General features: G+C 39.2%; 1 protein-coding gene across 1 annotated transcript; it reads right to left on the reverse strand.

The window, feature by feature from the left end:
- Nucleotides 1-254: 254 nt before the first annotated feature.
- ALX1 (ALX homeobox 1) lies at nt 255-21,655 on the reverse strand. Its single transcript, XM_077807705.1, has 4 exons — nt 21,424-21,655; nt 18,058-18,362; nt 13,878-14,006; nt 255-575 (listed from the first exon to the last, which is right to left on the reverse strand). The coding sequence occupies exons 1-4, from the start codon at nt 21,653-21,655 to the stop codon at nt 255-257; spliced, it is 987 nt and encodes a 328-aa protein (XP_077663831.1).
- Between the last annotated feature and the right edge of the window lie 2,641 nt (nt 21,656-24,296).

Below are 24,296 nucleotides of genomic sequence, written 5' to 3' on the forward strand. Positions count from 1 at the left end.
ATTTCATCAACTGGTACAATAAAACATAAAAAATGAAAAACAAGGATGGTTGAGATTGGTAAATCTATTCAGGTTTATCCTTAAGTTTTATGGTTAAATAATATAGGGTATTTGTTTAAGCAGGCTTCAATGTATATCCTGACCTCTAGCATTTCCAAACACAGCAGCTTATTGTTGTGTCCTTTAAATATGGGAAATAAGAATGTTTTTAGTTTGCTATTTAAAAAAAAAAAAAAAGAACGTGTACTATGATATTACATGGCCCAGGAAATGTTCGCAGCGTGCTCCTTGGCTTTCATTCGTAGAACGGCAATACTGGAGGACCTCCTTTCAAATTCTGGCTTGGTTTCAAATGCGTGTCCGTTGGTAGCCCCAGAAAGTAAAGAGTCAGTGAAAAAGTTGTTGAGGGGTACATGGCTGAATTGGTTCTGGTGGTTTGAAAAGCCCGTGTAGCCAGAATCTGTCCGGGGTGAGTGAGAATAAGGTGTCATACAGGAGGAAGTGTCACGCGGTAGCATGCAGGAAGTGACCATTGAGCTGCTAGCTGCATTTCCTGCCCACAGATTGTTCTGAATCTGGAACATATAAAATAAGATTACATTTAGATTTTTTTTCGTGTTTTTTTTCTTCTTTCTTTGGTTTCCCTCGCTAATTCTGATGTATAATATTAGCAACTATCCTACTAGTTCTATACAATTTCAGTGAAAAACACAGTGAAGATACATCATTGGCAATGTATTAGATCATATGCCAGGGAGCTAGGACTGCTGAACCCTTTCTCTGCACTGCCACTTATTCACTTGGCACACTGAACTTAAATATAGCCATCTTCCCGTGGAGATAAAGAACCCAATCTAATGCCCATTATAGTCAGTGGAAGCCTCCAAATGATTTCAGAAGAAAGGGGCTGTAGAAGTGAAAATATCATTGTCATTATAAAAAGCTTTGATAGTTGAAAATTTGCACTTTGTTTTATTATTATTACTTATTTGTATTTCTGTAGACGGGACCCCATGCTGCTAGTCACAGAACACAAAGCTCAAAGAGCTTACAATTTAAGTATAAGAGAAGTAACAACAGATGGATACAGACAGATGAGGGAGTACAAGGAAACAATGAGGCAATATTGATCATCATGGTACGTAGTGGTCTCAGCACACCAGTCACCTAATGTTGCAATGTTTTGCATATGCATCATGGCAAAGGAGAGTTTTTAAGTGAGTATTTGAAGGTAAAAATACCAAACTTTGAACTGAACGGATAATTTTCTCAAGCTACTAATGCTTGACTATAAAATATGAAATTTCAGCATCTTGGATAGCTTCGTATAGCCAGTTACTTTAAAACAAATGAATCCAGAAGATACAGACATGAGTCATAACACATTCATGGCTCTTTTCTAAAGTGGTTTCAAATATGGTTTTTAGTTAAAACTGCCTTTTTCATGATGTTTTAAAACAAAATTACACCCATGAACCTTTTTTCCAGTTCTCTGTCTTAACTGGCTATGCAGCGTGGCATTTTTGTTGGAAAACCTTGCATGACAGACTAGGAGACAAACTTTGTGGTTACAGGCAATGTCTGCTACGGATCTGGAGTAACCGCGTGTGTAGGGTTTGCTGTATTATGCCGTTTTTGTTTGGCAGTCACCTAAAGCCTAATTTTTTAAACATCAAGTACCACTGGTTTCTCCTGTCTTCGGTGTCTATTTTTATATAATTTATGAATCTATATTTTTCATATATTTGTTATTTGTTAGATGGCGGTTTACAAGGATTTTCAAGGCTCAGCACAACTTCTGCCTCCATCTCAGATTGTGTATATTTTTACTCCCCTATCTGTGCACTTTGCTCCAACCAAGACTCACATCCAACTCTCCTTCTTTGTCTTCTCCCATTCTCTACTTGGCACCTCCCATCATGCGGCCACCTTATGCATGAATGGCTGACTTGATCTTACAATCCCCCTTTCTTCATACAAGTCTCTCCTTATACAGTTAGGGCTTGTCTACACAGAGCTTTAGTCCACAGCAGAGGGGTGTACATTTTAGTCCACACTAGCATGTCATGCACTAACAGGCTCAATGTGGACCCTGCTGATACACACTAAAAGTTCCCTAGTGAGAGTTAATGTAGTCCTGTTTCAAACTTTACTGAAAAAACAATAAATCCATGATAAAGACAACTTTCCCCTCTCATTCACGATGGGGAAACTGCTCTGCCAAGAACTATATCATGCTCTTTTCATTTTCTGTGGTTTTCCCCACACCTTAAAAAATGTGTTTGTTACATTTTCATGCTGACTTTAGATTGCAAACAAATTGGGATAGGGCCTGTATCTTTTTATGTGCCTGTTAAGTGCTTTAGACACTTATCGTGCTATTTTGGAGTGTCACAAATTGCTCCATAGGTCACAAAGTGAATTCCCATTATAAACCCAATTTTGCCCCCATTTTTTCCTGTCAAATTTGCCATCAGTTGGAAAAGGGGTTAATGAATTATGACACCCCACACAAAAAAAAAGTGGCACTCCCAAGTTAAAAAATGTTTCTGATGCTTTTTTTCTCTACTCCTTCATAGCAAACACACACACACAAACCACCAACCAGAAGGACAGAGATATATTATGGTTTACTAAACTCGTCTAGTTGAGATCTAATGTGCAGATATAAACATGAGGTAATTAAACTCATATTATAAAAGTTAATATTTTAAATAATATTGTTAGCATGGGTCTTCGGGAGCTGACAAATGCATTTTGTATCCTTGGCAGCTCCAGAGACAGTGCTAGGAGTAGAAAGAGGCAGCCATGGGGAAATGTTTCTTCCTGGGTGTCTTGCAGAACACTTGGCAAACAGGGGGCAAATAAATCACACCCATCCTGAGGCTCCTGCTCTCCCTAATCTCTCTCTCTCACACACACACATACACACCCCTCCTAAAGAGCTGCTCCTACATATCTCAGGTGGTCTGCTGGGAGAGATGGGGGGGAGGACATGAGATGGAGAGAGCAAAGTGTTGGGGGCAGGAGGGAGGGGATAGCAGGGATAATTCCTCCTTCCTGTGGGTCTCCTGAGATTGACAGGAGGAAAGAGACCCAGTGACCCTTAGGAGGCTTGTCAGTCCCCATCCACTTCCTGCTTTTGGAGGATCCCGACCTCACAGAAACATCAGGCCCATAGGAGGCCCACCCCATCCCTACATGCGGCTTCTGATTCCCCAAAGGACCAGTTTGAGCCTGTTTTAACTTGTCATAGGCTGACAAGCCTAATTTTGCTCCTCAGAGATCAGGGAAGCCAATTTCAGCTATCCAGGAGCTAAGGAACCTGCTATGTCATGTGTGGGTCAGTGCCAAAGCTAGTAAGGCTTATAGGAGGAGGCTGCCCACTAGTTATTCCTAAGGTTCATAGAGAGGGTCATGAGTATCCTTCTTAAGGCTCAAGAGATAGGGGTCCCTGAGGATCCTAAGGCCTGCAAAATGCAGGCCCTGGTGTGGATACAAAGCCTTGCAGGGTGTGGGGTTGAGGAGGAAGAGACCATCAACAAACCTCATGAGGCCTGTAGGGATGGAGGGTTGAATACTGCCTCCAATAACTCTAGAGGAGGGTGAAGGTTGGAAAGGGCCCCAATGAGCCTTAAGGTTTACAGGATTTGTGAAGTCCCTTAGAGCCTTTTAAAACTCATAGAGACTGGAGGTACCAACAAACCTGCTAAGGCTTTTACAGATTTGGATGCCTAATAACCACCAAGGAGTCTCAGGGGATTTGAGCTTCCTGGATTTTCTTCTTATAAATGTAAGGCTGGAAGGCACCTCAAGAGGTCACCTAATCCTGCACTGAATCATTAGGACCATTTAAACCTCAGCCATTCCTGACAGGTGTTTGTCCAACCTGTTCTTAAAAACCTTCAGTAACAGGGATTCCATAGCCTCCCTTTCAAGCCTATGTTATCCATCCAACAAACAGTTTTGTCTTTCTAGAGCTTGTGCTAACTCTGGTCTTCTTTATGATCATTCACATTCCACAGAAACAAATCTGCCTTACAAACTCCTGGTTAGACAATAACTTACTGACAGTAATTAATCATTCCCCATTCCTTTTGGGGGGCCCAATCCTCCAAGGTGCTCATGGTGTTCAGTTTCTCATATGCTCAGGCTCTATGACAACCAATGACCTACGTGTCATTAGACACAGCACTCATGGGCCAGATCCTCTGCTAGTGTAAATTAGCATAGCTCCATTCAAAGCTTTGCCAGTTTATGCTAGCTGAGGATCTGTCTCACTGTGCCTACAATGGAGACAGAAAACTAATTATATACTAATGCCCTGTGTGGAATTTTATAGTCTACCTGCAAGCAGAACAAGTATGGTGGCTGTTCCAAACATAAGCCATTATACTTCTGAAAGCTCTTAGAGATAGTGCATGATCCCCAAAACTACAGTCTTATGAAGCTATTCTTGCAGTACTGTATTTCCAGTTTGAGTGATATTCAAATGTAGAGGATTTCACAAAAAAGATGATTATGTGATATTTCCAGCCCATAAGTATCCAATCTGAATCTTGGAACCTTTTGAAATTTCCCCATTACTCCCATAGTTGACATACATTAAACAAAATCCCATTTTATCTGTCTTGCCCAATGTTCTTTAACAAAACAACAAAACAACAAAATCTTTAACAAAAATCAGGACAAATTCTGCAATTCCATGGGCTGCCGAGGTCTGATTACTATAATAATTTTGCCTGAAAACTGTTTTAAATGGGCAAAACAGACAAGTGGGACCTTGTCCAATGGTATGTCTACTACTGTGATGATGGGTGGACTTCAGAAGCTTCAAAGGTTAAGTTTAGATGTTCCTATAAACCTGTGTGGTCTGGAAGTATCACAAGATCAGTACTTGTGAGATTTCTGCTACCTCTGTGTTTGTCATACTATAAATATAGTACCACAAGTTTTCATGATATTTTTATCCTAAACACACCCCTTTCAATTTGAGGTTGTACAGGTGTAAGTGAGGGAAGAAATCAGCCCATAATGCTGAAATAGATCGATGCCATGTCAAAAAAATGAACAAATGATTGATTCTTAAAGATTACAAAGTGGTCCCACAGATTCCTTCATTGGAGGAAGGAATCTTAACTAGTAGCTTGAATTTGAAAAGCCTAACAAGATCCTGGAAGATGCTTACAGCTTGTCTCCTGAGGCAGCTACACTTTTCAAGTGTATGTATCATGTTTGCTTGATCATCCTATTCCCCAGGTCTTTTTTCTGTTCCTTTATTATTGGAAATGAAAATTATTCCGCCTTCATTTTAAGTGTGTGAATCATTTTTGATATCAGAGCTCCACTATTTAGCAAAAAGTTATTCCATAACTGTCTCAAAGTTAAATTCTAAGTGCAAAATATATCCCAGAATTAAATATAAACATAGCAATTCTTTACAATAAATAGAAATGATCAGTGCTTTTTCTATAGTGTACATAGCAGATGTAGACAGGAGGGAAAGGGGACATTGTGCACATGAATTTAAAGAAAATATTTTTCCTCTTAAAATCTTGTGTGATCTGTGTACTATATAAAAGGCAATTCAGGGAGGCTGTGAATAAGGCTATACATACTGTACATCTCTGGTTTCTGTTAACATCACAGACAGCTTCAGATTTGCTCTTGTGGTTACCATGAAATCACCAGAACTCTTGACTATATTTACCTACCATGTTTTATATATATTTATACACTGTCAGCTAGAAAAAAAGAATCAGATTTCATGGCTGTGACATCAATATCACTAGGAAAGTCGAGTTGTCCTCGTGGTTATGATGTCACTTCCTTAGAACAGACTTTCTGCCTGACAGAATTGAAGTATGAAGTTAACTAAAGTAATCAGTATTCTGATTGTCTTTCCATGTAAAAATTCCATACTTCTTTGGGTTCAAGTCACAGATCTTGTTGTATAATAAACCTTGGATAAATCAACACCTTGTAGCTGAATCGCTCATCTTTAAAATCTACTACACTTTCCCTGTCTGGTCTATTCAGACTGTAAGGTCTATGGGGAAGAAGGTCTTTGTCTCTTACTAATGTGTTGGTTTTTTTTCAGTGCCTAGCACAATGGATCACTGAGATGCTAATTAATAAACAATAATAATATAGTAATGAGCCGGATCCTAGCCACTGGGTCTGTTACTTTTGTGCTGATGAATGATGCAGGATAGTGGGGGATTCCCCCGATGTACAGGGAATGCCCATTTGGCAAAAAGTCAGGGTTGTTAGCTCTATACCACCTACTCTCCCTGTCCTTCTCCCCGGTAGAGATGATATTCCTGGACTGCCACTGCACCCTGGCAATCCCAGGCTGGCAAAAAGTTCCTATTGAACTGGTTTAGCCAGGTTAATTTACAACAGCTCTCGCTGCTCTAAACTACACCACAGGTCAGTTCAGTCCCTGCTTAGGCCCAGGATCAAGGAGCAGAAAGGCAACTTCCCACCCCTTGGTCCTGTGTCTACCACAGCTTGGCCAGACTAAATTGGCCCAGTGTTCAAAAGATCATCATGCTTTATTTCTTGTACAGTGTACATCTCAGATGTACTATAACCCACATAACTCTCTGAGCCAAAGAGTGAAAAGAAAGGCATGATTCACTGCTATGATATGGTCAAATCCATATTTCATACCCTTGGAGAGCACTATTAAAGGGGAAAATCCCACCTCACACCATTGATTAATCTCTTGTAACTAAACTCTAGGTTCACTTTCACCCCAAAAGTTTAAGGAACTAAGGATCCAGCAAATAATGAGAGAGGAAATGTTTAGACACCAAGGACCAAGTATTTTGAAGTACTAATTGGGTAAGTGAGTATGGTGCTTTTGTGGGCTTGAAAAGAAAATTGTCATATGTTGTATGACCCTGTCTAGAACAGCACAGGAATGGGTTACCTAGGGAGGTTGTGGAATCTCCATCCTTAGAGGTTTTTAAGGCCTGGCTTGACAAAGCCTTGGCTGAGATGCTTTAGTTGAGGTTGGTCCTGCTTTGAGCAGGGGATTGGACTAGATGACCTCCTGAAGTCTCTTCCAACCCTAATATTCTGTGATTCTAATCGGCAGTGGTCAACAGAATTAGCACTAAATAAGTCACTGTTAGTCAGCTACTGCGGTTATCTGCCAGTTATATTTAGCCTATAGTTAAAGTCATATAAAGTGGTGTATAATATAGACCACATGAGGGATTTAATTTGAGCCAATAACTCTGATTATGGTTAATGGGAGTTATCCATTAGAATGGAATTGGAATTATGATTCACAGGCTTAATAAACAGCATGTGCATATTTATATAATTGCTTACACCCTTGAGTTGCTAAATAGAATATGTGACCTTAAGGCTTTCCATTGCTGACTAGGTAGTCATAGGATAAATAAGTACTCATCACCTTGCTTCGTCTGTCTGAGTGTGTTTGCCAGCCCAACGTAGGGGATGAGCCCTTGTACTTCTTCCCATCTCTGTTTTTAAGAGGTTGCCATCTACTCTCCCCATGTTCTCTCTTTTGCACCCCCACAGCTTCTTACTTCTTTCAAAGCCCCAGCTCTCCTTTTGGGATTCCCACTTGCAGTGGGTTGGAATTTCCCTGAAAATCAAGTGCAGCCAGTGCCTCAGACATGCCTCCATTTCCAACTCCAGCTGCATTTCAAAGGAGATTCTGTGGCTCCGGAGAAAAGGAACCCCAGAGTCTCTGTGACAAAAGGGAAGTCAGCTTAGAAAAAGCAACAAGAATCTAGCAGAGGTAACAGTGCAGCAACCGCAAAGAACAAACAAATAGGGAAGTAGGAGTGTGGTAGTGAGAGAGATTGGTTGGGGGGAAAGATATCCCTCTCACACTCTCTGTGTTTTTAAAGGATGTGATTGAATACAATTATTTATTTATTGGCCTTCTTGCGTTTATAGAGATAATACATATGGATCATATTTAAGGTATACAGTGTAAAACTACTAGCTTAAGTACTGAACATGAATAATGTGGGATTGAGGGTCAGACTGTAACCCTTCATGGGGAATAAGAAGATGCAACCTTGTCCCAGACTTGGTCCATTTATAACCTAGTACCTGAGCACAAAGACCATTGAAGTTTAACACAGACTGTGGCACTAGCCTCGCCAAAGGACATGGAGCAATGTCTCCCACTTCACACCACCCTCCAAAACTGGCTCAGTGTAGTGGGGTGGAAAACACATGCTGTATTCTGGACATGGGGTAGCAGGGCTGTGCACCCTCAGAGCCCTGAAGTTATTCTTCCTGCCTCTAGCACGATGTTTCCAAGGACTGACTCCATCCTCTTCTCCCTATCACAGAGCTGTGCCTTAAAGGCACAATCTGTACCATCATTTCCAGTTTCAGACTGTTGCTGAGGTCACTTTTTCAACACAAGGGACAGCACTTTTAGCCTCTCAGACTCTAGCCTATGGTATATTTTTATTACACTCTTTACAAATGATCTGAGCCCTAATGTGCTGAATAAGTTAATCCGCTAATGAGGCCAAAAGCTGCAACTAGAGCAGATCATAAAGCAACATAGGCATTGGTTTTTCCATCAAAAATCAAATTTTCAACACAAAAACAAAATTTTCAAAAATTCAAAATTTGGAAAATTTCAACTCGTCCTACAGCTGACTTTAAAAAACCTGATGATTTGCAGGGTGTTGGGGGAGGTAATTATAACATCTACTTTTTGGAAAAATTCAACAAACTCTACTTTTTACTATTTTACCTTAATTTTTCCATGACTATTTTGTCATACAACATGCTTGACAATAAGCCTGAAAAACAGCTGAACGGCAAGGAGTTGCGTCCCAAATGCTACTTTAAGTGCCCACACCTGTATGCTGGTTGCTCCCATTACAGTCAATGGGAGATCTGTGTGTGCAGACACAAGAGAAGAATTGGAATGGCATTGGGACTTCCAGATATTTTTTCAACCTGCAGAGCAATCATTTTGCACCACAACTTGTGTCAACAGTCAACATACTGCAAAATAGATTAGACTGAATTAGACAGAACAAATAATTATGGTTTATAAAAATATCAAAAGTACATTGTCTATTACTATGTTAAAGATTAAGGAGAGTAACTTACTAGCATGGTTGGGCTGAAAAGATTCTTTATTCACTTAGGAAGAAATACTTTACATAGTTCACACAAGGCTCCGGATGCATCAAAAACATCATACTGTTACTGTGAGGTTGGGGTAAGGTAGGCAGTTGAAAAGCAAATCAGGGGGTCTCCACACCCTCTGTTTTGCTCCAGCAGCATGCTATTAAGTATCTTTCTTTGCTGGAATTCAGGTGGGATGTGTGTGTTTGGAATAGAACCCATAGATGAGTTCAGATCAGAGATATGCAGGCTGCAAATCATATAATGCAGAGCAAAGAACCACATCATCTGCTGATCCTCATGCCACACAGCAATCAGTGCAACAGACTGCCTCAGTGTCCCTATATTCCTTCCGCCCCAGTCCCCATATACTTTTCACAGGCAAAATCAAAGGTTGGTAAATGCCCATCAATGTAAATAAGGATTTCACAACTTTATCACCCAATCTAATTATCTGTGTTCCCCCCACTCCCAAGACAACCGGCTTATCTGCATGCATGGCAGAGCATGCCTTGATCTCTAGAGATGTCAGTGTCAGAATAACAGTGCTTGAGAGAGTTCATTTAGGGAAAATGAAATGGCTGATCGGTTTATTTTGTATCATTATTTATTGTTCCAGTTGTGGTACCACTAGGATTGCTGTAATAATGGTATTCACTCTACTGAATGGCACTGTGATTGCAGCCTCTACTCAATTACATTAATGTAATTTAGATCTTGTCTACACTTAATGCTACAGTGGCACACTGCATTGCTCCAGCTGCGCCACCATAGCGCTTCAGTGTAGACACTACCTACGCCAATGGGAGGGGTTTTCCCATGGGCTTAGGTCATCCATCTCCCTGAGAGGCATTAGTTAGGTTAACAGAAGAATTTTTCTGTCAACCTAGTGCAGTTTACACGGGAACTTAGTTTAGCTTAGCTACGCCAATCAGGGGTGTGGTAGTTATGCTGACTTAATTTTCTAGTGTAGACCAGGCCTTATTAACAGTATCAAGGGCAGGCAAGCAGATCACAAATTTAAATCCTGACCAATCTCTAACATAACAGCAGCGTATATCTCTCTTGCATATTATGTCTGTCTAGCCACTAATATAACTCCGTCACCATAGTGCCGGAATGTCTCCCAACCATTTAAAAATAGAAATAACAATAGCAATTTTTCTCTTTTCTCCTTATCTGTGGAAGAAATAGCTTGAGTAGTTTATACGGCATGTTGTATGTGTTGTTTGTGTGTGAAGCACTTATGAAGGGAAAGAAGCCAATGAAAAGGTTTGAATGCAATGATTGAAGCACTTAGGAAGGGAAAGAAGCCAAATGGAAAGGTTTGAATGCAATGATTGAAGCACTTATGAAGGGAAAGAAGCCAAATGAAAAGGTTTGAATGTAATGATTCCAGTGGCTATTATGTCTTCTGGTAGAAAGGTTTCATAGGCCAAGTCTACACTACAGCCCCCACAGTAGCACAGTTATGCTTCCATAGCCTATAGTGTGGATGCTTCCTCCATCAACGGAAGGATTTTTTCCATTGCTGTAGGTAATCCTCCTCTTCGAGAGGCAGTAGCTAGTTCAACAGAAGGAGTCTTCTGGCAACCTAGCCACGTCTACATGAGGGATTACATCAACCTAACTACAACGCTCAAGGCGCAAAATTTTTCACAGCCCAGAGCAACGTAGTTAAATCAACCTAAGTTTTAGGTGTAGACCAGGCCACAGCCTCAGGCCTTGTCTACATGAGCACATTGCACCAGTTTAACTAAAGGAGCAATTTTAAATTGACTTAGGTCATGTCTATTCACACAGCATTGCAGCGCCACAGAGGCACAGCTGTGCTGCCGTAGCGCGTCTGGTGAAGATTGTCTATGCCAACAGGACACAGAAGAGAGCTGTCCTGTCAGCATAAAAACCCACAAGCAGCATAAGACAGGACAAGCTCTCCCACCAACATAGCGCTGTGCACACAAACACTTATGCTGGTATAATTTATGTTAGTTGGGGGATGGCGTATTCACACCCCCAAGTGATATCAGTTTGCCAACATAGGCTGTAGCGTAGACACAGACTTAGTTAAACCAGTGCAGAAACTATGGGGACTCTCATATTTCAGTTTAAACCAGTCTTATTTCAGTCAGTTTAAGCTGATTAGGAGACTGTTAAAGATAAACTGAAAACTACCACTTTTAAACCTAAACAAGAGAGCCCATCTGAGTTTAAAAATCAGTTTAAAATCAGAACTATACAGCTTTCTCTTGTAGGCAGGCCTTATTCCATATACATATATATGGGGGTGTGCTTATGAGTGGATGTGTATATGTATGTATGCAAAGAATACATATAGCAGTAAGGTAGCAATACTGACTTAATGTTCTGCTATCAGGATTTCTAATATAAACCTCTATTTTTAGGAGTTTATAACTCAACCCAGTGATAAAAATTTCCTCCAGGCTGAAACTTGGCAGACATGACCTAAGCCTGGGAAAGAATTTTTCACAAGATTCATTAAAAAAAATAAACAGGTCAGTCATTTTGGATCAGTAAGAAAGTATACAACAGACATTTTCACTGGCTTCGGGTTTTTCTTTTGGCATTCTCCTACAACTCAAAAGAGCTTCACTTAAATACTAGCAATAACTGCCAAACAATTATCACATAATGTGGAATAACATTATCTATATTTAACAATATTTTAAATAACCAAACTGTGGTTATTTTTAAAATATACACCTTTTGCACACACATTTTAAGATGCTTACTGAGCATCCCAGAGAGGTGTATGCATAGTTCTGGGGTCTGGTATTAATGGAAGTCTGCTGGTCAGGAAAGATTGCAAATGAAATTGTGCTGAAAGAAACTGTGCTTTAGGGAGCTGACATGGTGTAGAGGACAGGGCACGGGACTGAGGTTCTGAAGATATGGATGCTAATCCCAGCCTTGCCACTCACCTCCTGTGTGATCTTGGGCAAATCGCTTCACATCTCTGTGCTTCAGTTTCCCCTCCTCACTCATTGTCCCTCTTGTCTACTTAGACTGTAAACTCTTAGGGGCAAGAACTATCTCACACGTGTATATACAACGCCTCACACTCTAATATACTGGGGCCCTGATGTCAGTTGGGGCCTTTTTATGCTACTGTACTACGAAATAATGCTCATGCTCTGGAAGACCCATTTCCTAACATAAATGCATGCAGGTCTGTCTAAGTCAGTGTGAACTGATGAGCTGACAGAGATTCAGCAGTCCTGGTAGCACAAGAACATGTTGACATTGAGGGAAGGGGGCAGGTGTGGCTCAGGATGTCCAGAAAAGCTTTTTTTTAAAAAAAAAAAAAATATATTGTGAAGTGGAAATTAGGAGGGAGACATGAAGAGGAGTGAGTACAAATAGAGGTGTCCCAAGCCCAGAAGAAAGGGGGCAAAGAGCAAACAGAGGAATGGGACAGGGGATAAACAGCAAGGAGGACGGGAACAGTATGAGAGGGAAAGAGAAGAGAAATAAATGGAGGGAGTCTATAACAGGTGAGAAGGGTTTGATCATCTTTTCCCCCTCCTCTGCTTCCCCCCAGTCTGACCCTGAAATTACTTAATCATAAACTGTGTGCTTGTGAGTAGTCTCACTGACTTCAGTGGGACTGCTCATGCGAGTATACACTAATGCACACGCTTAAATGGCTGCAGATTCAGGGCCAAACTGCCTAGTGATCATGTAACGAAAGGTCTCCTGTTAACAAAACAGAGGGACAACTGCAATTCTGAATTTCCTGACTTCATCATTAATGCTGTTTGATGTTCTTTTTTAATGAATATATAGTATACAATGTGTAGGGGTGTTTGTATGTTTATAGTATATGTAAGGATGTTTGTATGCATATATATAAGAAGTGAAATCTTGGCCCTATTAAATACAGTGGCCCAACACCCATTGATATCTAAGTGTGACTAGGATTTCATCCACGGGTGCATGTGCATACAGGAAAAAAAAAGAAAGATGCACAAACCAAAGTTATTGCCCACCATTTAAGAAACAAATCAGCCTCCATAACTTGCGGAAAATCAGCCATAATAGAAATGCAACATCTTATAAAAAGCCTTTTCTCATGTAAAAAAGAAAAGTTGTAAATGTATTGTGAAAGCTAATTATTCGGTATAAACAGTTGAGGTGTTGGTCAGAATGGCAGCTCTGTTAGTTACAACGTTTTTTGGCATTTATAAACAGCATAAAAAACAAAGTACGGTCCGGGGAAATGAAAATATACAGTAACTGGTTGGGGGGGGAAGGGGGACGACAAAGTAAAAGAAAACAGATGTCTTGGCTGAGACTGATGGTTTCATGGCAATCTTGCTCAAGAAGGGTTAAGGCTCACCGAACAACGTCCAAAAGAGATTGTCTTATTATGCTATATACAGTGTTATATTTATTTGACTAGTTAACAAAGGTAAAGAAACTGAAAAGTGAAAGAGTGCAGGAATCACAGTGCAAATGTAGTGGTCTTGCTGGCTATTTTGTTTCTAGGTCTTTGCATGTATGAAGTCATACAGAAATGATATTTAAAATGAAGACTGTTAAAAGAAAATCAAATCAGTAGAGTCAGAAATAAAATCAACGTGGACTCGAATGTCTTAGTGAAGGGTAATGATGATTGAGTATTTTAATTATGCTACAGTTGTACTATCTTTTGAGCACCTTTACATGTAAGCATTGGCATGAGTGGGGAACAAAGGTGTTGTTTACTGTACCTGTGGGTAGCTGTCAGTCCGCGGTAGAACAGATATATCATAGGTAGCAGCAAAATGGCTTTTAGCTTGCTGGATCTGGCCATAGCGTTCTCTTTTTCTCCATTTGGCTCTTCGATTTTGGAACCAAACCTACACCATGAAAGTAAATAACAATCACAAGAAGCTATTGAAAAGCCTTTCCTGAAACTGGAAGGCAACTTCCAAAATTGCCATGTTTCTCTGAAAGGAGACTTCTCTCATTGAAAAGAGGAAGCTCACTGCCCCCTCTCACCCCAGACCCTTTTGATATAAGGTCTATTGAAGTGAATTCTGGCTCTTTGAGGTGTGTTTACAAGAAATCTATTTTTCCCCTACTGACTGAAGGAAAGAGACAGAGAATGATCAGCACGTAAGGTAACATGATAGTCTATATCCCAATTCTTTTGGGCAGCCCACTCAGGTAGCAGGAAGTCACACCTAAAAAGTCCTTTCTCTTATTATTAATTTCATACAGTCAATAGATTGTTATGATTGGCTAAACTCTTTATGTTAAGAGGTGGTACATAAACTTTGCTGGAGCAATAAGAAAATGGTGGGGGAAGCTGTCTAACAGCATCTGTGAGCTCTACTGTATAATGGAGAGGATCTTGAAGGAAGGGACACAACTAGTTAAGGCTGGGAAACAATACACAGTTATGGGACAAAGGTTGTTCTTTATGATAGGATCCAGTGGATGGTCTTGACAGCATGCATGAAACAGCTCAGTGAAAAGAAATATTATTTGTACTGGGAGATGGGTCCTGTTTGGAACACTGGAGGTCTGGGAAGGAAAGGAATTTCATTTCTAGGTTCACTTAGGGTCTGATATAATGCCCACTGAAGTCAATAGAAAGATTAACTTAAATGGCCCTTGGATTGGGCCCTTAGTTATTAAGGCATTAATGTATCTAACTCTCCGAGTATTTCTATTGTACTCAGCACAGTATTGTCTAAGAGACTAACATGAGTCCACCATGTTGTAACTTGTTACTGGCATCTAAAGATGGGGCTCCACCTTGTGATGTATAGTTAAAGCTTCACTCTATTATGGAAGTTTAGTTTGAAATGCCTAGAAGAATTTATATGCCTCCTTTGTAGCCTGCTACAAGTTGAACCAAAACTACTATACTGAGGGTTCTGTTGTGCAATCCAGACTCATGATGGTGAACACTTGCTCATGAAAGTCATCCCACAGAATCAAAGGGACTGTTCATGTGAAAGTGTTCATCAACAGAAGTAAGGGTTGCCCAGTCAAGCCCTTATTGTTCTGCTATGGGTAAATTCATTTCGATACTTGTTAATAAAGTTACCATTTTAGTAAAACTAATATTACTCATTGTATTGAGGTTCCCCAGTCACAGACAATGACCTCATTGTGCTACGCACTGTACAAACAGAGAACAAAAAGATGGTACCTGCCCATATACTGAGGGATGCTTCATTTTACTGGATTATTTTAAATATTTAAAATAAAGTTATATGGTATTAGACTCTAGAATAGGGCATGTAGCTCTCTTTAGGCTGTGCAGAAAGTCTCATGATGAGGAAATAATGTAAAGACTCATCTGTCATTAAAATGTAACATCAAAATGAGAGTTACTTGAAAAAGTTTCTAGTTGGTTTTAGTGCTTTTAACTCTTAGGGATTTTTGCCATGGTTCTCCAGGACTCTAACACTCCCTTGATATTGTCCGAGCAGCAGGGGCATATTATCGGTCAGTTTAATTTCTAACTACATACTGCAAATTTAATATGGCAGTTTTGAAAAATGTACCCAGAAATCAAAACAAGGCACAGAATATCTGTTGAGCATATTCTCTATGAACCTTGTTGGTAAATTTGTATTATCTATCATGCCTGGGGCTCAGCAAAATATATATATATAGTATTTTTTTTCCTGCTGTCTCCACAGGAGGCACCAGGAACATGCAAAGGGAATTTAGTAATGAGGCTCTTTCATTGAAAAAAGACCTTGACAATCTCCTTAAAATGGGTGCCAATTACTGCACTGACATGCAGCAGGAAAGAGAACAACTTAGATAAATTAGGTTCAGGTTGGCTCTCTCTGCATGTACGCAGGACACAAATTAAACTGGATCTTGATGAAATGGCGGTGAAGGGAAATGTGGGTAGCATATCCAGCTGATCATTCCGCTAAAGTAAATAAAACAATTTGTTTGAATTTATAGTAACTAAATAGAAAAAAAAGCACACTTTTTTTTCTTTGACAATCCCCCAAAATGTTTCTGTTTACATCACTTTACTAGAAACTGACTCTTGGCAAAGATAAAGTAACCATTTGCCTACACAAAGTAATGCAAAACTGCTGCTTGTTATCCTTACATTGCCAGATGCTTGCCCCTAATGATGCAAGGCCTTTTAAATTGCTTAATCCCATGATGGAATACTGTTGCTACTCAGGATCAACATGATCACATTTTCTTTTCATATTCCTTTCTTATTTAGATTCTCAGAAATGCGGATATTGGTCATTTTCTAAGTGAGGGGAAATTATTTGTAAACAAAATAGAAAACAAATATTGTCAGAAAGCCTATTATTCAGATATACTGTGCTTTGTGCTTTTAATTCTTCAGTTGTCCTACTTTTAATTCAAGATGCTTATGTAACTGTGAAAACAATATGTGAAAACAATATGTGAAAAAAACCTGTGAAAAAAACAATTTCCCAACCTGAAACTATCAATTCGGACCCTATTATTCCATCCGAATTCACACTAAGGAGAACTTTATTCTGTGAAGAGGCTCAGTGGCCCCACAATTATGTAACTGAAATAATATAAAGCCACAGTGGTCTTAATGGCATATATGTGTTTGTTTGAAATCTAAGCAGAGATCTGTTGCTGAGATCTGTGACCAGAAGTCACACGCAAAAAAGCTCTCTAAATTTAAAAAGAAGACTGATTCTCCAGGGTTTATTAAAGAGTTAAAAGTCACTGGGCTAAATTCTCTTCACTTCAGTGACATTGCATGGGTGCAAATGGAGCGAATATCTGGACCCCGTTTTCAGATGACGACAATGCTTATGCCACTCAGTTGAATACAGACAGGCAAAGGCCATTTATTTTATAAAAGTTAAGTAATTTAAATCGTTTATAAAAGTGATCTTTGTTTAATTTTCAGTCATGTGCATGTGAATTAGCTTTTATTTCTTTATAAATGACAGGTTGTGAAGTTGTTAACACGTCAAGTGGTTAAACTCAAAAAAGTTACTCCTGTTCTGGGAGATTCAACAGGCCTGATATTCCCTAAATTGTAAAAAAAAACAACAACCAGGGAATATCAATGAAACCAGTAAGATCTCTAAAAACAGAATGAACTTTTAAAATGCAACCACTGTATATATTTGACTGTTAAACCCATCCTTTGAAAGTAAAATTCAAAAGATCTCAGATGTTTTGTCAGCCTTTCTGCATATTTAACACCTTTTTTCATCATTGTACATGTACACATACAGATATTATACAGATGTATTAAATCAGTTATGTGTGTGACTAAGATATATACATGTAATGCTAGCTAATTACCTGTTCAACAGTAAATGTACCCAAGAAATTAAAATAATCTTGAAAATAGATCATGCAATAAGTGAAAGAAACTAGGTCTCAATCCTGAAAGGTATTGAGCAGCCTCAACTCCCAGTGATATTAATGGACCAAGACCTTACTGTCTATATATATTGTTTCAGTGTTTACTCTTTGAAAAAAAAATATAAGGAATTTGATTATCTTAAATCTGTAATCTGTGTTCAATAATAGAGTTAGAGTCCACTGCAGTCCAATTTGGTATGATGATACTGCCAAATTATTATACCTTTTGTATGCTCTGTTGGGAACTTTTACATACTAATACCAGATTCATGTGCTACCTGAAATTTTGACAGAGAAGCAAGGTTATCAGAGATCAAAACTCCATATTTCTTTCTATTTTTCCTCCTATATGCAAGTTTCCCAGACAGTGAAACTTAAATATTAACAAGTTATTTTCCCTATGTACTGACCTGGCTCCTCTTTATAGAAAAACATGACAAAACATATTCTGTTTGATACACAAAATTACGAGCTTTTCTACAAGGCCTAATGTGCTGTTGATCAGTTTCCAGAATGTTTAAATCATCCTGTGTAATGTCTAAATTAGGTACCTACCTGGACTCTGGCCTCAGTGAGCTCTGTTCTCAGAGCTAGCTGTTCTCTTACATATACATCAGGATAATGTGTTTTCTGGAACACTTTCTCCAGTTCCTCCAGCTGTAAACTGGTAAAGGTAGTTCTGTGTCTCCTCTTCTTACTGCTGGAGACATTGCTGTCACACTTATCTCCCAGTTCATCCAGTTCTCCCTTCTCCTGCATCCCTTTCACTGGAGACATCCTAAGACTGTTGCAATTGTCCATGGGCCTATTCAGCTCTGTGTGAAGAGGCTGTCCTTCTACTTTAGTAATCCCATAGTTCACTGTACACAGGGGGGAAATAAGCAGTTAAAAGGTCTTTTAGATCTGAGGATTTTTAGAAAACTTTCATACGGAAGTTGATTATATGCAATGATGTGTTGGAATGTGATACAATTGGCAAGAAATCCTGTAATTTTTAAAAACAAATGTGATGCTATTATTGATACCTATAGAATTTTCACAAAGATATGTTATGTAAAAATATTCTTTGAACTCTTTTGGTGTGAAGATAAAGAATTCTGCATAAGTAAATTACCTATTTCTTATATGTTGCAAATAAAATACATAATAGGCAGTATATGAAATCCGATTAAAATAGAGTTGCATAGCCACAGAATTCTAGTGTGAACTAGATTTTTACTTAAAATAAATGGCACAAAAGCTGCTGAAAAATGTGATTTTAAACTAAGATGGCAGTTAAACTAACCCCAACATATTTCTATTTAAAAAATCAAAATAATTATATAGAATAAATTAAATATTTGTAAATTAACTAATCAAGAACCACCCAACTGAGTAAAACTAAAATATGACATTGTGCACAAACCCAACAGATTTTTAAATACTCTTGGATTTGTGAAGTGGAATTGTTTCCAATTAAGGTTGTTATGATTACAAAATATAGAGGGGTTCTGCAAAATGTTAATCAATTAAAAGAAATTATTTCATATATTTTGTATTAGTATTTCAGGAACTATTTATCTTTAGGTAAACACTAAATGACAGCAATAAATATTAAAATAATTTTCTTTAGTTTCTACATAAGAAATAAAAAACATTTGATATTTTTGCTAAACATGTCACATTGCATGCATAACTCATGCAACATGTTATGAGAGTTGAAAGATCCTTTTTTTGCTCTCACAGACAGGAGGGAAAATTGAAACATCTACTGCAGTAAAACTTTATAAAGGATGGCATCAGGCATATGATTTGGAGCTTGTTTTGAGGTTCTCTGCCATGCTCCATAATTTCATTCAGAACCATTGATGCCTCTCTGTTCATTCAGGGTGATTTTAACCAAACATAATTTTTTAGATATCCGACTCCAATACACAGGTTAATAATGCCATAAAACACTAAACATAAATTAAGCAAGCTAATTAAAAACAATCACACTCAGTAAATCAATATGCTGTAGCTTTCCTAAGCCGCACTTGTTCTTGATACTTTTAAGAGCAAAAGATTGCCATTGGTCCCTTTAAGATTTCTCACATAAAAAGAATTGTCTCAAAAATCTTTCAATACCTATACGAAGTACAGCAAACTTAATATATTATTAATCCTAGTATTGTACTTAGCTGATTTGTAGCCATACCTAGGAACTTTCTACTAGACCAAGCTTTTTTTCTTTTAGTATTATTTTTATAAACGCTGAACTACATAAAGAGAAAATATTGAATTAAAATGTCAAAATTGTAAACTGTTCATTAAAAAATAAAAATAAAGTGTACCATGTTTTCTTTTGCCTAGATTACAGAAATTAATTTATTTAGTCAGAATGATCAAAAATATGTGTTATAATTTATGATCTGCAATATAAACATTACAGTTATAAGTGAGTTGCCCTAAAGTAGTATTAGCCCAAATAATTATTTGAAAGAAATGTGAAAAATGTTATTCAATTTCAGCTTTTGAAATAAAGTACAAATGGTATATATTTTAAATGACCAGTCTGAAATAAAACATTGAAAATGTTCACAATAAAAATATTACATAGAACATAATAATTAACTGTAACCCAAATACATTTTATGTAATGTTTGGGAAGTGAAATAATTATTTCCACAGCCTGAATAAAATATTATAAAAGTACATATACTTTAATCATTTTGGTACTTAACATTTGCAGTAAGGTGTCTGGCAGATTTGAAACCTCGTTAAAATAAATGGGTTTGTTATAAATATCTCACATGTATTGTTTTGTTGTTTTAAAAGAACCCGCGCTTGCAGGTTATGTACTATGTACAAACGAGACACAAAAATCCTCTTGGAATTGCAAAAGTGCTTTAACTATCTTGAAATGAAATGATTGGCTTTGTATTCGGTCGGTTACAAGATAGAAAAGATAGATGGTTTGTTTTGATAACACTTTGACTTTGCAGGGCTTTTGTACTCGGAGCTGAATACTTTTCAAACAGTACCACTCAGAAACGTCCCTATAAGTAGCTTGAAATCTGTAGTGGGTCTTTTTTGGATATTAAAAGTCAGTGTAACAGACTGTATAGAAAGCCAGATCTGAGTCACTTGAGCATTTGTTGCCAGGTTAAGAATGCTTCTGGACTCTGCACCAGATGTTATTGCAAGTTTAGCTATGTCGTCTCTTTTGTACATTAGATTGTCTAATCTAAAAGGCAGAATGACCAGACATGCTTTAAGCTAAAAGATGGACTGACCGTACAAACCTACGCAGTGCCTGCCCATACAGCACGCAGCTATCTATGACCATTACATTCTATCTTGAATGATATATAAAAGAGAATTAATCTGTGTGCACTGTACACATTACATATCAATCAACATACAGATATTTTCTATGATAAAATCTGCGAATTTAGCTGCATCCTGTAACGAAGAGAACTGTTTAAAACTCTTCAACTTCTAGGTTTGGCTGGACTGGGTTTTGGCTAGAAATCCGTCAGGGGGTTCTATGCAACTGTCTGAATGGGGGAAGGAAGGGGAAAGTCGGCGCTGTTTACTGCAATTCGGATTGGGATTCTAGTTGAATGTTTTGAATTTAGGCTGTGTCTTCCGGAAACATTTAAACTATGGGGCGGTAGAACCCCAAGAGAAAGCTGAGCATGTGTGCTGCCGGAAAGGGAGCCTGAAGCCAAACGAAGGGGGCTCTCTACTATCTTTACTTAAAAGATCACTTTAAAAGCGGGCGACCGACCCTCCACCGGAACGTGCTCCGGATCCACCGCACTTTAGTTGCTAAGTGCACCAGTTAAAGCTTCCTCTATTGTCCTCGGATACAAGGAGCGAACCTGGGAGGGGAGACGCGCCGATCCCCCTGCTCTGCGGGCTAAGAATAGTGCCAAATAATCCTACGGGGAGACTCACCATTATTGTCCTGGCAGGGCGAGGTCCTCTCGAGCCTCACATGATGCTCAGCCCTTTGCAGAGGGTTGAAGGCCTGCACGCATTTGCTGGCTGAAGTTTTGCTGTAAAAGGACTCATTGTCCAAAGTTTCCATAACGTGCTCCAAAGTGCCTCCTGCTCCCATGTAAAAGTCACTGTTCTTACTCGGCTGGCTCTTCAGGGCAAACTTCTCGTTCAGAAAATCCATAATCATCTAAAGCTGCTTGGAAGCCTCTTCCCTAGACAGAGGCTGGCCTGTGAGCTGGGGTGGGGGGAGGGAGGGGAGGGAGGGAGACCTCCGGAGCTCAGGGAGCTGCTTTGCCTCCGAGCCTTTGATTTGTCTTGTCTTGAAAGGGGGGACCCGAAATTGCTCTTATATCTTGAAGCTCAGCAGGGCTCCTTGCGCAACCTCCCATTGCTAATGAATATGAAAATAGGCAACCAGTGTAACTCCACCCCAGATCCCTCTCGACCTAATCCCAACACTGGAGGGAGATCCAGGCCCACTTTAGCCAGACAGATCCCGTTCCGGCAGACAGACACACAGACGCGCTGGAAGGTGGGGGCAACCAGATGGAAAGACACTTTTCCCCCCACCTCGATGGATTCACATTTCTCCCTCTATTCTGGAAAGTGCGTTAATTCCCCCTTCCTCTTCTCCTCCCCGAAAAGTTTAGAGCAATACATTTTCGGAGGTAAATTCCATTCTAACGGGCTTGTATTTGATCTATTGGAAGGACACAGAGATAGGGCTATCTATGATCTGGAGCTGTGAAATTAACAACTGGGGTTTCTTCCGCTTCTTATTCACATGGATGGGGAGTTTGGTCCCAAAGTAAGAAAACAAAACGCGCTGGGGCTTGTTTGGGTTGTGCGAATGGGAGAATCGAAGGAATGAAAGAAACTTACATCCGAAATTAGCCCAAGAGAAAACTAGCTCCTCCATCTCTTAGATGTTACTTACCGTGCAGACTCGAAATCTGGTTTTGTGTATGCATATAAAGAGACTAAATGTTTCCCTTATCTTAAGCATTCTAGACCTTAAAACATTTAACGACTTTAAGGGGGGGGGGGAATCACATTTTGAAAACGTCGAGTCACCCCTTTAGTGCTTCTTGGGGAAACGATCGCCGAGTCAGGGCAACAAAAATAGTATTGAGAGAAAGGTTTCAGAGTAGCAGCCGCGTTAGTCTGTATTCGCAAAAAGAAAAGGAGGACTTGTGGCACCTTGGAGACTAACCAATTTATTTGAGCATAAGCATCCGATGAAGTGAGCTGTAGCTCACGGGGAAAGCTTATGCTCAAATAAATTGGTTAGTCTCTAAGGTGCCACAAGTCCTCCTTTTCTTATTGAGAGAAAAAAAAATTACACCTATGTTAAAAAAGAGGTATACGCTAGACAAAGCACATAAATCGTGAAGCTTTTAACTTTATTGTCCCCCCCCGCCCCCGTTGCATAACGTGGAGGATTCAGAACAGAAAAAGAGACAGATTTACATTTTGAAGACAAAAATATTTAGAAATGACCCTAATCAGGAGAGAGCGGGAAATTGCCTTTTTCTGCTCTTTCGGTCGACTTATGATCTAATTATTTAACCACCAGAGAAGCTTAGATCCCACCTTGCAACACTCCTCCTCTCAAAGAAATCAATATTTCAGTGATCTGGTTCTCTTCTCTCCCTCCAGATTGGGTTGTCTTCAAAATCATGGTCAGTTTTTCACATTGAAATGCCATGTTATCAGTTTTAAGCACAATTTTCCATTGAGCTCGATGTGGACCTTTTAAAACACATGACACCATGTGGGCTATATTTACTACTAGTACATCTTATAGAGTCGATCATTAAAAAACTGCGGAAACAGAACAAGAAAAAAAAGTTCCTTTAATTTCCACATTAGTATTAAAAGCATCCACACCAGAGGTGAGGACTACTCAGCTTCCCCTGTCTTTCTTTTCAAGGCTATTTGAAAATGTAGCTCAGTCAAACTAAAACATGGACCCTCTTTCATCTCCAAAACTGTTGTACAAATTAAGCTTTTGTGAGCTGTTGAAGTATAGGTATGTGAATGGATTGATTTGGCTGTTAGTAGACCGGTTAGTAGTAAACTAGATAGACAAGCTGGGTAGGGCCTCAAGTGAACAACATCAGGCTACTTCGGTGACCTGAATATTCGGCAGGAATTATTTTCTTCCTTCCGAATAATCATCCCCCCTCCCTTCTTGTCCCATTATTTATTGCCCCACTTTGCTGTGGGGAAGGGCAGTTAAAAGAAAAGGGGAGGAAACCTCATTTTTAAGCATTTCTTCTCTGCTGTTCTATCATCTAAATAGATTGAAGTTAAAAAAACAAACAAACCAACCAACATGAACATGAACATCCCTGCTTGCTTTTAAACCAGAAGGATACCAGAATTGTAGGCAAGGCCGATTTAGTCTCATGTCGAGACATATTTGTACATTTCTAGGGTATCTAGCTAAAACTCCACATTCCTGTGTGTTCGTTTAACACATATCCTGGCTAAAAGACCCGTCTAGTTTCTTAATATAAATGCCACTTCCTAAGCACTGTAATATTTAATGTTTCCTTGTGCCCTAGGTTATTCGCTTGGCTGTCTAGCTTCCTCTGCATTGGAATCTCACACGATCTAACAGCCATTGTAGCGCACTGAATTACACATTATCTATCCTACATTTTCGCCCATGTGCCCTCTGGTTTATAGAGTCTAGCAGAGATCTCCTAAAGCTCGGATGGAAACGGACTCTCATTAGATTAACCCTAAACGAAGCTATACGGTTTAACAATGTAGTGTATTGGAGTCAGACCCCCGGTCGGCGTCTAGTGAACGTGTCAGCA

The sequence above is a fragment of the Eretmochelys imbricata genome, chromosome 1 (genome assembly GCF_965152235.1).
Source record: "Eretmochelys imbricata isolate rEreImb1 chromosome 1, rEreImb1.hap1, whole genome shotgun sequence".
NCBI lineage: Eukaryota > Metazoa > Chordata > Testudines > Cheloniidae > Eretmochelys > Eretmochelys imbricata.

Bases quoted from the DNA above. Each gene is read 5' to 3' on its own strand.
- ALX1 (XM_077807705.1), bottom strand. From the start codon at position 21,655: ATGATTATGGATTTTCTGAACGAGAAGTTTGCCCTGAAGAGCCAGCCG. The intron at 18,363-21,423 runs GTGAGTCTCCCC...CCCTGTGTACAG, and splicing joins GCCCTGCCAGGACAATAATG to TGAACTATGGGATTACTAAA. The intron at 576-13,877 runs GTACAGTAAACA...TATATGTTCCAG, and splicing joins GGACTGACAGCTACCCACAG to ATTCAGAACAATCTGTGGGC.